Consider the following 14,232-nt stretch of genomic DNA (forward strand, 5'->3'; position numbering starts at 1 on the left):
CGGACGAGCGGTGCAGAGCTCGCGAACACTTTGCAATACAGACGATGGCAAGCTTCATGAGCCGGATTCGCTGAGGGGAGGCCGATGCCTTCTATTCCCTGCGAAGCAATCTGCAAGTCCCTCGTCTGACGTTGCTGAGTGAGTTTTGCATGATCAGGGCAATTCCGCTACCTCCCAGGATACTCTATACCCACCCTGCACGGGAAGCAATCTGAGACTTAACAATCTCTTCAGTAGGCACACATGAAGTATACGAGAATGTGCTGTATAAAAGTGTCCACATCCTACAATCTTGTTCCACATTGTTTTCATATCTTGTCCAAAGCTAAATCTTACTCATCCTAGCTTAAGAAAGCACGGAGAGTTACAGCACATTTACTTCGATAGGGCATCGCATATGGCAGTATCCTTGCGTATCATCAATCTACCAATACCAAGGCATAATAGCCCGTCTCTCTATTATGGGTGTCCTGCTCAGCCCGACCCTACGTAATCACTATCAATAATACCATCATATGGAAGATTGATCTCCCTTGGCATCGGAACCCGAGTCGGCCTGCCTTCACGCTGTCCTCCTATATTTGACCTAAAAGGTGTATTACAAGGGCGCGCCCGAATATGAAGGTGAGAGGGATTTCATTCGAATTTCAGAAAGAGACTCTTCTCCTTTCGGAAGAAACGCTCTTTGCGTAGCACCGGAACTATTCCAGATATTTCATGCATTCGGTTCAAGGGAAGATGAAGAGTTCGACAAGGGATGTTTTCTGACTACCTTAACACAAAGATACAGGCAATATCACTAATGAAGGATGTAAAAGATCCAGTTTCCAAATTTACTCGTAGTCAATCACAATAGCTTTAGGCCTAGTAGTTAGAGCGAAGGATGAGCCAGGCATCCCAACCGTCTACAGGTACGTTAAGGGCGGCCTGGCACTTCATAACCTCCACGGTACTAGTAACCTGAGGTCCAGGTGTCCGCAGGTCAGGAGGTGAACGGGTCAGAAGTCAACCGGACATCCGAAGCATACCTCCCAGTTGGCGTAGAACTATGAGTCGGCAAATTGATTCGATGATTGCGAGCTACCCCTCATTTCCGTGGCAATGGCACCTAAGGTCCAGTCCCATTGCAGATGATTGAAACAAATCCAATGGGACGAACGAATCGGATAAGTTGGAGATGAACCTTCCTTCCCCAGGCTTTGCTGCCAGGCAGGCCAAGGTCCCTACCGTGTCTTTGTAATCGGACAACATAAAGACCGAGTTACCCCTCTTCTGGACATTGGTGATAGGATCGATCTTTCTTCGTACATGATAGATTCGACGTCCATTTACTGTAGCTGACCCTAGTCCTATACATTCAAAGTGCATTAAAGAGTTCTTCTGTACGACTACAACAATGGCACCTTCCGCGACTGAAAAGGCACAAGCCAAGTTCTTTGCCATCCTGGAAGATCCCCGACGTTATGACTCTTCAAGTTTGTCGCCCCAGCTTAGAATTGAAACCAACGCAGGATCAGAACTGACTTCGAGACTGAAGACTCTAAGAATAGGGTCATGATAACGCGAACACCGTCCAGTGGTTCCGATTTGACCAACAACATGACTGGTCGTCGTGGTAGCGCCAGCAGTCAAGGCTCTGCCACTGACCAACATCATCTTCGAAATAGACTCAAGACCTGGCTCTATCCCGGAGCGGTTTGATACAATTCGTCAAATCTTCCTATTTTCAAACGCGCTATAATTATTGGGGACGCCAGACTGGACATTCGTCTCTGTGTTGTCTGATGTTGGCGTTTTGAGTCAACTTTCCCAAACCGTTTTCTAGGTCTCTCGGGGATACTGGGATGATCGCAGATTGCCGGGAGTATGACTTGTTTCAAGGATGGTGTTATACTGTTTATGTCCTCTATTATTTTGGAATGTAACAATTTGTCTAGGATAGGAATTTATGAATGAGTTCTACTCGAAAGACCTCTCATTGTTTATCTGTTCACGATTTACCAAGTCTTCGTTGGGCTTGAGGTATGAAATGGAGACATGATAAAATGAATGCCGTAACCATGATCGCTGACACGAGACACATATCTTCTAAATCAGTGACGGCTTGCGAAATACTTCTTCAGATGTATACAGCCGAGCAAAACTTCCAGTAGTTTCCCATGTGGCCATGTATTATCCGTCTACAAGCTACTCCACACAGCGTGTAATCAAGGACGCAGTGAGCCGGCATGACGCAGGGGAATATTGCGTTGAGGAATTACCTAGCCCCATAAGCGAGCTTGAGAGAAAAATGAATAATCATGTATTTCTCGCGAGCAAGTTTCAAACGAGGTGTTCTGACGGCGTGCAAAGACCAATCAAATCTGTTTGGTTTCGTTCATCATCGCTTCTAACCAGACGGCTTTCTCGGTCCCAGTCTCGCAAGCAACTTCGACAGAATCTTCTCTTTGGAGTATTCAAGATCTCTTATATGCCACAGAAGCAGGAACACAAGTCCGATAGCAACCATTTCTCGTTGTGAGTCCCGACTATGAGGCAGAAGCAGAACTCCCTCACTGTGGTCAACCGGATGGTGGGGATGACCTCCAGCGTAGTGATAGACTGTCATGATATGTGACTCCGTTTCTTCACCGTGATTTCTTTGGTCGAGTTCCGTCAGATGGTAGCAGAGTGAGCCGACATCTTGAGGTCGAAGCTGCCACTGCATTCCAGGGTGATCATCTGATGTCATGTTTAGGGCTGGGTATTGTCTAGATCTTGACAGAGAAGGCCCATTTCTTCCCACTGAAAAAGGTGGAAGTAGGGATGCAAGAACATGAACGTTGCCCAGACCAGGTACTTCAAGTGCTGATCCTCCCTGCCGTTCGTTGGGAAGAGTTCTAAAGGCACTTATCAGTCCTTCAATTTGTTTACGTGAGAGTGAGCTGGATTCTCTGCCTTACATTGTGATGGCGTGATTATCATCAAGAACCACGCTTCTTTGTTGGACTGTGACAAGAATTTGATTAGGCGCCACGTCGATGAAGAATTCGACATTGGAATCCATTTCGTCGCCTTTAGGTCGGCGCATGAACATCATGTTGATTTTGTACATGCCAGATCCCATGGGAGCGTCCTTAACAGCCTCATTATAGATATTGTTGATATCGTACCTGGTAGGTGTGTCACTGTGCTGGTATGTCTTGGGAAGAAGAGAATCCGAGAGAGCCCTGCCGCTGGATGAGGAACTCCGTTCTTTTCAGTTTGGGCGAGACTTTGGGATGCAATCGGTTCAGGAGTGTAAGGAAGAGGTTTGTGCAGACTGTCGAGACTGTCGTTACTCTCCATGTGAGCCTCTATATACCAATAATAAGGGTCGGTTGGTTGACACATTTCAAAATCGAACGACGGAGGTGAAAGCGACTGAGTTCGGAGAACTTTGAAGTTAATGAGAAATTTCCAAATGAATTCATAAGGACACTGGAAACCTGAGTTTAAAGGATTGGGGACATATTTATTAGGACTTCGCTAAAAACCCTCCTCTACTTCACTCGATTTGCGTGTTGCGACTAGCTTGAGCCTATGCCGTCGCAGATTGAGCCTTCCCACCTAACTTTGAGTATTACCGGCATAGCATCCTCCAGCTGCGACGGTGGAGTCTCCGAATACGTGAACAAATCCGGAAAACAATTCCCAGACGAGTCTATGTCGCACAATGGATATCAACACCGGCGATCGAGCCCTAGCTTCAAGTCGTGCTCGAATTTTGTGCGACATTTGCATTTTCAAGATTCACGTGCGCCGAGAAGTTCGAGGATTATCAACCCGCCGGCTGGTTGTCTAACCTAAAAGGGTACATGCTTCAACCGCTCCACTTGACCGCTACCTAGGCCCCGAACTGGGGTTATCTTAGATACAGTCCAACTCGAGACTCAGTTGTTGGACTTATTTTCAATGCATTAGTTCGGACGCAATCCCGCCTTGAACCTTAACTTTTGATGGTGTAATTCATAGGACCACGTCGTTGCGGCTGGGACCCCGACTCTGGGATTTGAAACCCTGTGTGCAGCCATACTAGTCTAGTACGTGAAGGTAGACAGCTATCATTCATCGAATCTTGACCCAGCTCCATGGTCAGGAAGTAGGTACTTTTGTAGGGTACCACGACGGGAAGAACTCTGCGTTGGTTTTGGCTACAGACAAGATGGCCGCTCCGATCATCGATGAGCCACGTTCATTCTGATAGGGTTGCGTGCGGCATACATTAACCGGTACATCGGTCACAGATCTACAATTGCACAGGAATCCCTTTCTACGAGCGATTCCTCGGCAGTGTCCCAGCCGGTATCTGTTCCGATGCGGCACGGCGTTTGCACACCTTCACAGGAGGATTCGACTTTTTTAGACCTCGCTGCCTATTGTGCATGCAAGCATAGCAGATCTTACCACCCAGTTCTACATAAGACAAGCACATCATGCATCTTTGTCACTTCAAAGTACTTCACCCACACGGAGGTCATGTCCGTATTAATACAGCACATCTGGAGGATTCGCATTTCCATAAGGATGGTGGCATCACACAGGGAGCATGGTTCGGGCTCCCATATACTAAGCAACCTTTCAACGATGATCATCTTTCGCATGGTAACAAATCGGCCTTTTGCCATGGCACATCCGGCATTCGTTTAGTCTACTGACTCCACTGCACCTTGAACTGGGCAAACTCGACTTTCAGCCCATCCTTGGCGTCCTTATCCGGTCTCGCAGCCAGCGGACTGACATCCAAGACCCAGTCACCCTCATTCTCGTCCGCAAAGATCCAACAAATTTTCCTCAGAGGGATTCTCTTTTTGATGTTTCCGTCTCTATCCAGCAACAGGTGGTGTACCCAAGCATTTTTACCTTGGGGACCTCCGTCCCGGAAGACCTCAATCGTCACGCTCTTATTGTCCTCGCCATCCCCTAGGGTCAAGGGATAGAGGCCCCAGTCGGCATACCGGTCACAGGTGACTGTGCTCAAGTGAGGCTGGCCATCATATAGCTCGATTCCGGTCTTGATCCATTTACTGTTTGGAGGCGCTGCCTCTGAGGCTAGTCTCGGCACAAGAAGCACACCAGATTGGTCGTATGAGTGGGCCCAGGGAGCCGAGAAAGTGACGCGAACTGAAAGGAAGTTCTTCAGAGGGCCAGTGCTGGTATGGATATTTGGGACTATGAATCGTCAGTGCATGTCGCAAGTGTCACAATATGAGAAATAGCTTGTGGAGAGGTCCGAATTTGATTCTAGGCGGCAGGCCGAGACCCAAGAAATGAAGAGGTTGAGGTGGCATGTATGTTACATGTACTTACTGTTCCATGCGTTGTGTCCGGGCTTTCTCCAGATATCAGTCCCGGGATCCGCCTCAACGGTGAACGGCGTTGTATTATCCAGAGATGCCATATTCGGTAAAAGGACCAGGCTAGTAATTTGTGTGTTTTGGGTGAATGTGAGTGCAGGTGTGCATGGGGGTGAGTGAGCTGACCTCTATTTATTCTTTAAATGCCCTGCGTTGCACCGATTTCTTATTAAGCATAAGGAAGCCCCTTACACCATTTCCTAATGGCTCGAGGGTGGCCTAAATTAGCCCCGCGCGGGGCATGAGCTGATTGCGTTCTCGGTCAGCCCTACTGACCCCAGTCCAAGCCAAGGCCTTCAGCAGACACTAGCTAGGCTCAATGAGGCCGAATAAGGGTCGATCTGTAGCATCCTGGTCGTGGACTATTTGACCTGAAGAGCTCAATCAAAGTTTTGTTCTATCTAATCTATGTGGTTTTGTGCGTGGTGATCGTATCCGATTCAATGTGAGTTGGCTTGACAGACTGTCTTGACATGAAATGCAAGAGAAACGATAGAAAGGAAAGGAAAATAGAAAACTAGTGAGAGACCAGTACAACCATAGAACGTAACTCTTGATCGCCCATCATGCTCAAATCTGCCCTTTTTCTCTCATCTCGTCAAAAACACTGTCCACAACTCGCTTGGCACGACAAACGATCTCCTCCACATCCGTGGGGGTGACGGTGAAGGGCGGGGCAAGAAGAAAGTGATCTCCGTTCCAACCATCGGCGCAGCCCGTGGAGGAAAAGAGGCAAACATCGTAGCCCTTCTCAAGTCCACGAAGACGCATACGGCGAGCAAGATTCAAGGAAGGGTCCAGGGGCGCCTTTGTAGTCTTGTCTGCCACAAACTCAATGCACCAAAACATGCCGCGGCCGCGAACATCGCCAACGTGGGGATGGTCTTTGAATGCCTGACGAAGGAGGTGCCCAAATAAGATGCCCATGAGACGCGCGTTGCGAACAAGGTGCTTCTCCTTGATGATGCGCTGCACCTCGACGGCAGCGACAACGTTGAGCGGGTGACATTGGTACGTTTGTCCGTGCTGAAAGGAGGCGCTACCCTGCTTGAGGCCCTCGATGACGCGTTCATGAATGAGAATGGCAGAGATTGTGCCATATCCAGCTGCGAGTCCCTTGCCCACGGCCTGAATGTCAGGAACGACATTGTCATGTTGCCAGGCGTGCATGTAGCCGGTTCGCCCGAGACCGCACATGACCTCGTCAAAGATGATGAGAGCACCATGACGATGACAAACATCTTTCATAGCCTGCAGATATCCGGGCAAAGCTGTGACGCATCCGAGGGCCTGGGAAATTTAGCAAGAGAACTAAGAAGAAACAGACCAGGCTGAGTATAGCTTACAGTGCCAACCATCGGTTCGATAATGAAGGCGCACACATTGTCTGGGCCTAATCTCTGGAACTCGCCCTCCAGCTCAAGAGCCAATCGCTCTACATACTCCTCAACCGATTCGCCACTTTCTAGCTCTCTGTAGGGATGGCAAGGAGACACATGGGAAACATTGTCAGCCAGGACGTCCATGAAAGGCTCTTTACGGGCCTTCAAGTCGCCAACGGCCAAAGTGCCCAGAGTACAGCCGTGCCAGGAGCTCTCCCTGGCGATGAATTTGGTACGAGGAGCTTTGGGATCTTTCTCAAGGAAGTATTGCCGAGCAAGCTTCAAAGCTCCCTCGACCGCCTCGGAGCCTGCCCAAAGTATCAGTTTTCGGTCTTATGAACTCTGTCAAAGTCTTGTTCTTACCAGATCCTAGGAGACACGCTCTCGACAACTGACCATTGGTCGACTTAACCAGAATATCGGCAAGCTCATGAGAAGGATCATTCTGGAAGTAGCCTGGGTGAGCATAAGTGAACTTGTTGAGCTGCTTGATGATGGCGCTCTTGACTCGCTCGTTGCCATGACCGATGGCAGAGACTGCTGCTCCACCAGTGGAGTCGAGAATCTTTTGGCCATTCTTCAGGGTGAAGTAGAGTCCATCGGCATATTCAACTGTAGGAGCTGAGGAAGGGTAAACGCTCTGATAAAAGAGCGAGTTCTCTGCGGGAACAAGGTCATCGGCGATTGCGAGGGAGCCCATGATAAGCTTTGGGGGTATGGTATTAAATCAAGGTAAAATTGATACGGATGTAGATGAAAGATTGTAATGTCTGGGTCGGTGGGAGAAAGAAAAAAACCGGCTTCGGAGATGCGATTTCTTGTGAACTAAATAGTCTGAAATGAAAATTTGAGAAGACGTATCCAGAGTAATCCCGAACTCCGTCTGTATTAGATATGCCAACCAATTTCTCGACCCCCGAGTCCGCTCCGAGCTGCTGTGATTGAAATGCCGCAAGCAGGGAATGTTCCATCTTCCATGAAACTTCGTACTGCATTTTAGGCAGCTGCCTACATCCAACCATGTTCCACTAACCATCTAGAGACATAGATGGTACTTTGATGGTGACGATCTGATTGTCGAAGAAGTCCTCCTCGTTTGATAATCACGAAAATTTGAAATTGATTTGTCATTTCATGGATGCCTCGTCTCCAACTCTCATGTCTGGAGTAGGCTGTTGCCGCTGTTGACTAAAGTAGTTGCTTATGACCTATACGAACTTGTGTAACAATGACAACTCTCATATTCTGCGCAAATGTCTCCAAATCCCACTGGTAGGGCTTAGCAAACTTACGTGGAAACAATATCTGACCTTAACCGCCAGTGTGAGATGACCAAGTAAGTAAGTACGTATACCTAACTCTCCACTATTGGCGCAAGTGCAAATGAGGAGCAAATTGATATTCTTTCTTGAAATTCGTCACCAAGTACCCTGGAATCTCTCAACCTTGGAAGCTTCGCAAACAAGTGAGAAAGCGGCGAATCTCCGTAAGCCATCCTACAGTCCCATTTGGGAAGGCAGGACAGCTATAGTGCTGACGCATTAGACACACACCCATTGCTCATCTCACAGGTGGAAAGCCCTTTTCGGAGACTTTTGATTCAAGATCAACTAGAAGGCTTTGAAACCACACTTGAAGTAGGCATGGTGTCTTGCTCGAGCAGTGTTGAGGCATAATAGACCCTAGAGGAAGGTAACCCATCCGGGGGCGACATCAGTATCAACTGACAAGGCAGTAATACAGTGGATCAAATGTCTAGGATTCGATCCGCATGTACCTCCCAAGACCAAAACCAATACACACCGCAAAGCATGGCAGTAATTGTAACAGGGCTACGATAGCCGCCAAGTATGCGGCTCACCTAATTTCGTAATGGCATTTCACCATGGTCAGTAATCAGCCACTAATGACGCGAGTTTCGGGCACATCCACGTGCCCGATGGTCCCGGGTTCCCCGTTGTGAACCTTGCATCCCACTCCCACTCCCACGGGGATGGGTCTCCGGCGTTAAGGGTGGTCCTTGATGACAGTCAGACAGATATTACAACTCTTACTCAACTGGGAATCGGAACTCCCATTCAGGGTCCACACTTATACGCACTGTACCTGGAACTGATAGCAGGCATGCACGTCAGATGCAACGTGAAGATCGAAGTCATTAAGGATCCATGTTTGTGCAAGGAGCGGCCCAATGTCTAAGCGCGCTGTAGAAAGATAGCTTCTTGGAGGCTCTGCATCTGTGTTTCATTCAGGAATACTACATAGCCATCCGGATACAACCCTCCTTCGGGTAATGAACACACGCAAGGTTACCGTGGATCTCATAGATCCTTCCTTTACAAAAGATCCTGCACAAGTATCATATCTGCCTGGAAAGCTTATCACGTTCGTTACCTTGTGACTGGGACTGGTTTTCTCTTACCTATTTAGGCAAATATCTTGACCTTGTTCCTCATACGAGCCACCCCAAAAGAGCCCCAGTTGTATACTTTTGATGCTAGACCATTCGAGGTCACTTTGAGCGAGTCATTCTCGATGAAGCACACCTCTCGAACTTAGGTGTGTTAAGCGGTCACATCTGGCCTTTGTCCTATCATATCTACGCTGACATAGCTTCGTCATCGCCATTCAGGTAGCACAACCAAGAAGGTTCTTCATCGTTGTTACTGTCTAACCACGTCTCCCACGTCTTGTTCTTCATTCACTTTCAATCAATCTCGTTTGCAAAACTTATCATACACTTGTTCAGAAATCTCTGTGCTACTGTTTCCTCAAAAGTCTTTACTAAGAGAGCTCTACAGAGTCATGGCAAGCATCATTGCGACCGCAGCTACGCCAGTCGGTGCCGCGGCTGAGATCCAGCCCGTGTCGAACTTTCCTCAGCACGACGAAGAAAAGGCTCGTCGGGCTGCTGCAAATGGGGAGCATGGAACAAGTAATGACAGCCCATCTACCATTTCTGACAACGTTTACGCCGTGCAACGATGGAACTCACCCCCGATTAACACGTATCGAACCGCTGCAACGTTCTGGTCGTTTGTCGTGGTAGGAATGAACGATGGCTCTTATGGTGTAAGTCCGAGACTTCCATCTTTAATCCCTAAAATCTATGAAGATCAAATTACTCACAAATCAGGCTTTGGTTCCTCTGGTAATTCAAAAAATCTATCCCTTCGCCCAGTAAAGCAAATCTCACTCACAATGGCTTTAGCTAGAAACTTACTATGATTTGAACCATACCGTGGTTTCCCTAATCTTTCTTTCTCCCTTTGTAGGATATGCCATTGCATCTGCAGTGAACAATCTCATGCATGTTCACTTTGGCCAAAGAGGTGTAGCATGTATTGCTCCCCTGTGCCATTTGATTCCGTATCTAACTTTCTCGTTTCACCCACCCTATCCTGTTCTCGTAAGTCAATGGATCTCTGCAACTACCAATTGACCAGCTAATGATTGGACTCGACATGTAGGTTGCCATGTTTGTTCTCGTAGGCATGGGCAATGGATTAGCAGACGCTGCTTGGTGTTCCTTCATAGGGCAAATGGCGAACTCGCATGAAATGTCCGGCATTTTGCAAGCCTGCTACGCTCTTGGAGCAACCATAGCTCCCCTGATAGCTACTGCTCTCTCTGCGGAAGGCCAACCAGGCTGGTTTGCGTTCTACTACGTCATGGCTGCGGCCTCGGTGGTTGAGTTTGTCACTCTCACTGCTACATTCTGGACTCAGACAGGCGCTGTGTACTTGTCCGAGAACCCGACCGAGTCTGGAGGCAAGTCAGGCCGGACCCGCCAAGCTTTGAAGAATAAACTATCGTGGATCTTCGCATTCTTTGTCTTCGGGTACTGCGGTGCTGAAGGTAAGTTTTCTGATCCTGTTCTCTCTGAGTCAATCATTGATATCCCTTGGTTGTCAACGTTAAACGTAGCTGACCAAAACTTCTGGACTTTGTAGTTGCACTCGGCGGATGGGTAGTTGTCTTCATGACTCGCATTCGCGGCGCCACCTCGGTCACTGGCGGAGCAGTAGCAACCGGCTTCTGGGGCGGCATGACGGCTGGCCGTCTCTTTTTGTCTTTGGTAACGATTCGCCTTGGAGAATTCTGGGCCATGTTTCTTTATCTCGGTGTGACTATTGTGCTAGAACTCATCTTCTGGCTGGTGCCCAATCTTGTCGTGAGCGCAGTGGCAGCAGCACTAATTGGTGTGGCCATGGGTAAGTCAAACTACAATAGTTCCAGGGCCATGTACAAAACGTGAAGACTACGGACTGACTGTAGTATTGTAGGCCCAATGTATCCGGTGGCAGTGGTTCTCATCACCAAAGTTATGCCTCGCTCGCTTCATGTCGGCACCATTGGGTTCGCCGCCGCTTTTGGTGGATCAGGAGGAGCTATCTTGCCATTTGCGGTTGGAGCTATAGCACAGGCAAAAGGTGTGCAAACTCTTCAGCCAATTGTGCTTGCCATCTGTGTCGTTCTCGGCCTTTTGTGGATATTACTTCCTCGACAGCCAAGACAAAACAAGGACACAAGCGGAGAAGAGAGTTCGGGCCCTGCGGGCGACAACTAGGAGGAGCCGGTATCCGCAGATAGACGCACAACCTTATTTGGGACTTCACACATAGCCTTGTTCACCGTAGGGGATCAACTTCAGATGAGGAAGGTGTACAATTTGACAGACTTTAGCGCTTGTCGAGTATGAAGGGCAAATAAAAATGGATCAAGATGGACATGTAGTCACTCATCCACTTTATCACCCAAAATCTAGGTGACGGTGCACACTCGCAGTAATTCCCCTCAAGGTAGCGTTTTCCTTGTTTATTGGGATTGGGTTTCCTTCTTGACTTGATGCTACCGTAACCGCCTTGATCATGCACCCACTTGTCTTCCTGTTTGCTTCACGACATCACGGCAAATTAGTCGCTCAAAGTCGGCTTTCTTTTTCGCACATGGGTAGCTTGATTTTCCTGCAGCAACGTCTTTGTGATACGTCACAAATCAAACATGGATAAAGAATAAAAGTTGTGGAACGCCACGCTTGGAGTTCAATTTGATACCGGAAAAGAATGTTTGATTCATGACACGCTGACAGATTCCCTTACAGCCGTTTATTTATCTCCGGGAACGTCTTGTGTTTCTACCGCGATGGAGTTGGTTGGGTATGCCTCATATCAACTCACTCTCTATACGATACAGCAGATTGGGAAACTCTGCCCAATTGCTCATAATCAACTTGCATCCGGCCTTCTCCAGCACCCCTCTTAGTGCCTCCGCTTCGTCAACATTCTCGCAAGCACCGGTGTATCCAATCGTGATGATACCTGCCCGATTTGCAGAAGTCGCACCAGACCGACTGTCCTCAACTGCAATGCACTCGCCGGAATCCTTCCCCATTACCTCGAGAGCGTGGATGTACACGGCTGGGTCAGGCTTGGACGCAGGTACAGACAGCGAGTCAGCAGCGCTAAAGACATCATCGGAATGGAAGAATTTGGCCTGCTCAGTCTTCTCCAGTGACGCACGCACACGGCGCAGTGCGGACGAAGACACGACGGCAAGTCGATGATTACCAGCAGCTGCCAGTCGCTCCAGCTCAGCATTGGCTCCCTCACATGGCTGAAGTTTCTCCACAAGCTTGGAGATGACACGGTCGTCTTCCATGAGGGCGTAATGCCCCAACTCAGAATCGGAGAGGTTGGCCGAGACTCCATATTTGACTTCCAGCGAGCGCATCTACAGATTCCGTTACTCAAAATCCAAATTCAGGGAAACAAATTTCATTTACCATGGCTGGAAAGCTCTGCCCGACAAATTCATGCTGTAGCTGGCGGCCTGTAAAATTTAGACCGATATTGCGAGCAGCGAGAATCTCGTTGGTGAGATCAGCGCATGCCTCAAATGCTAACGTCTCGGACTGGACGAGGGTGTTGTCGCAGTCGAGGAGCAGAGTGGTGACCTTCTAATGACACATATGAGTACAGCTGGCGACCAAATCAACGACATCAAGACCTTACATGTAGGTTTGTGCTGTGAGATCCCATCTTTTGCAAGATTTAGGCGATGTCGTTCTGTTACTTCGCTTCACCTTGTAATGTCAAGAATTGGGAATGAGAAATTCTTGAAAGTTTTCTGTTGTCTACAATTTCTTTGTAAATATCGGCTTCGTGGCACATTCCATGTAACGTAACTGGTCTTTCCTCAACGAGGCGTATTTTTCTAGGCCCCAACCAGACGGTTTCGGTAATTCCAGTCAACTGCAGACGCCCTAATCTGACAGGGTGACTATGCTGACATTACCAAGGCTTTCAGTAAACGAACCTCATGTTCCGATTTGGCCCCCGCCGCGATGAAGCCGAGAGAGACGCGAGGCTGGTCCACTTGTCTCCGTCATTACCAATCCGTCACATCTCGGGCTGACACGGACTTTAGCGCATCACGACATCTTTGCCACCTTTACAAATGACCTTGGACATTTGCGACTTCCTTTTTTGACGTTTTTGATCGTCCCAAGACTGTGAGAGAAGTACCTCATAGTGACTTGAGATCTACCTCTCACTGGTGTGGAGAAGACGATATGATTATAGGCTCGCCCTTGCCTAGTACCTTACGCAAGCTCGATTATGCTTAGTAGTCCCTCTATATAGCTTATGATAAGTGATAGAGTTTGAACCGAGATCGGGTTCCCAAGTTCCAAAGCTGACTCGGATCCGTCATGCTCTGTCCAATCGGGGTTGTGCCCAACATGAATGTGGAAGTGAAGACTCTGAATAGATGAGGTTTTGTGCGTGCCCTGTTGCGCGTAAACATCGCAGGATCACGAACCTAGCGTCCATAAGGCGATGAATCAGAAGCGGTCTAAGATGCATATGCTGCGGGGTGTTCGTGGGGTGGGTTCCAATCGGGTGAATTTCCCCAGGACTTCTGCCTCACGCAGCTAGGCAGGCTGCCCTCCTAGCTACAGGATGTCATCCTTGCCAAGATCCTTCAGCCCGCCTTGCTGCGTGGCCCAAAAGCTTGGTGTTTAATTGGTTCCAGGTGCTGACATTCGACGGGCTGGCTGAATAGTGAGAACTTTTGCGGCACAAATGGGCTTCGGACGCGGCTTTAGAAGCATGAAGCCATGGAACAACATGATTATTGACATCGTTCTCCGCAATCGGTAAACTTCGGAACACCAGGGGACTCGAAATGCAGATTCAGATTCGTGCTACCCACTCTGGTAGTCTGCATGGAGAGGCTAACCGAGCTATGTCAGATTAGTCACTGAAGGTACTTTCAACTTCTCAGACAAGGCAGGGGAGATGGCATCAAACGGGAAGGATCTTTTGTCCGGTGTCCCCGATTTTCGGGCTGAGGTACTCAGCACATCTTTGCTGCGCCTCTCCGGTAGATGGGGCGATCAGCGATGGCCTTGAAGGAGGTTGGGACAAGATGAATTTTGGTCGCTTGTTGGACCAATATCCTTCTCCTCAGGA

The 14,232-nt window shown here is 48.6% G+C and overlaps 6 protein-coding genes across 6 annotated transcripts; 2 read left to right on the forward strand and 4 right to left on the reverse strand.

Moving 5' to 3' along the window:
• Nucleotides 1–1,396: 1,396 nt before the first annotated feature.
• On the forward strand, nt 1,397–1,701 carry CTAM01_06421 (uncharacterized protein; the record flags this gene model as incomplete). Its single annotated transcript, XM_060522448.1, has 2 exons — nt 1,397–1,475; nt 1,538–1,701. 2 exons carry the CDS (start codon nt 1,397–1,399, stop codon nt 1,699–1,701), a joined length of 243 nt encoding a protein of 80 aa, XP_060382707.1.
• A 1,032-nt stretch (nt 1,702–2,733) lies between these two features.
• Nucleotides 2,734–3,106, reverse strand: CTAM01_06422 (uncharacterized protein; the record flags this gene model as incomplete). The annotated part of the gene is made up of 2 exons (XM_060522449.1): nt 2,734–2,857; nt 2,943–3,106. The coding sequence occupies 2 exons, from the start codon at nt 3,104–3,106 to the stop codon at nt 2,734–2,736; spliced, it is 288 nt and encodes a 95-aa protein (XP_060382708.1).
• Nucleotides 3,107–4,669: 1,563 nt separating this feature from the next.
• On the reverse strand, nt 4,670–5,419 carry CTAM01_06423 (uncharacterized protein; the record flags this gene model as incomplete). The annotated part of the gene is made up of 2 exons (XM_060522450.1): nt 4,670–5,190; nt 5,329–5,419. 2 exons carry the CDS (start codon nt 5,417–5,419, stop codon nt 4,670–4,672), a joined length of 612 nt encoding a protein of 203 aa, XP_060382709.1.
• A 526-nt stretch (nt 5,420–5,945) lies between these two features.
• CTAM01_06424 (uncharacterized protein) lies at nt 5,946–7,457 on the reverse strand (the record flags this gene model as incomplete). The annotated part of the gene is made up of 3 exons (XM_060522451.1): nt 5,946–6,665; nt 6,722–7,065; nt 7,121–7,457. 3 exons carry the CDS (start codon nt 7,455–7,457, stop codon nt 5,946–5,948), a joined length of 1,401 nt encoding a protein of 466 aa, XP_060382710.1.
• Nucleotides 7,458–9,562: 2,105 nt separating this feature from the next.
• On the forward strand, nt 9,563–11,327 carry CTAM01_06425 (uncharacterized protein; the record flags this gene model as incomplete). The annotated part of the gene is made up of 4 exons (XM_060522452.1): nt 9,563–9,829; nt 10,228–10,615; nt 10,711–10,971; nt 11,044–11,327. The coding sequence occupies 4 exons, from the start codon at nt 9,563–9,565 to the stop codon at nt 11,325–11,327; spliced, it is 1,200 nt and encodes a 399-aa protein (XP_060382711.1).
• Nucleotides 11,328–11,923: 596 nt separating this feature from the next.
• On the reverse strand, nt 11,924–12,798 carry CTAM01_06426 (uncharacterized protein; the record flags this gene model as incomplete). Its single annotated transcript, XM_060522453.1, has 3 exons — nt 11,924–12,490; nt 12,543–12,716; nt 12,772–12,798. The coding sequence occupies 3 exons, from the start codon at nt 12,796–12,798 to the stop codon at nt 11,924–11,926; spliced, it is 768 nt and encodes a 255-aa protein (XP_060382712.1).
• Between the last annotated feature and the right edge of the window lie 1,434 nt (nt 12,799–14,232).

Source organism: Colletotrichum tamarilloi (assembly GCF_030869305.1).
Source record: "Colletotrichum tamarilloi strain Tom-12 chromosome Unknown Scaffold_18.1, whole genome shotgun sequence".
Taxonomy (NCBI): domain Eukaryota; kingdom Fungi; phylum Ascomycota; class Sordariomycetes; order Glomerellales; family Glomerellaceae; genus Colletotrichum; species Colletotrichum tamarilloi.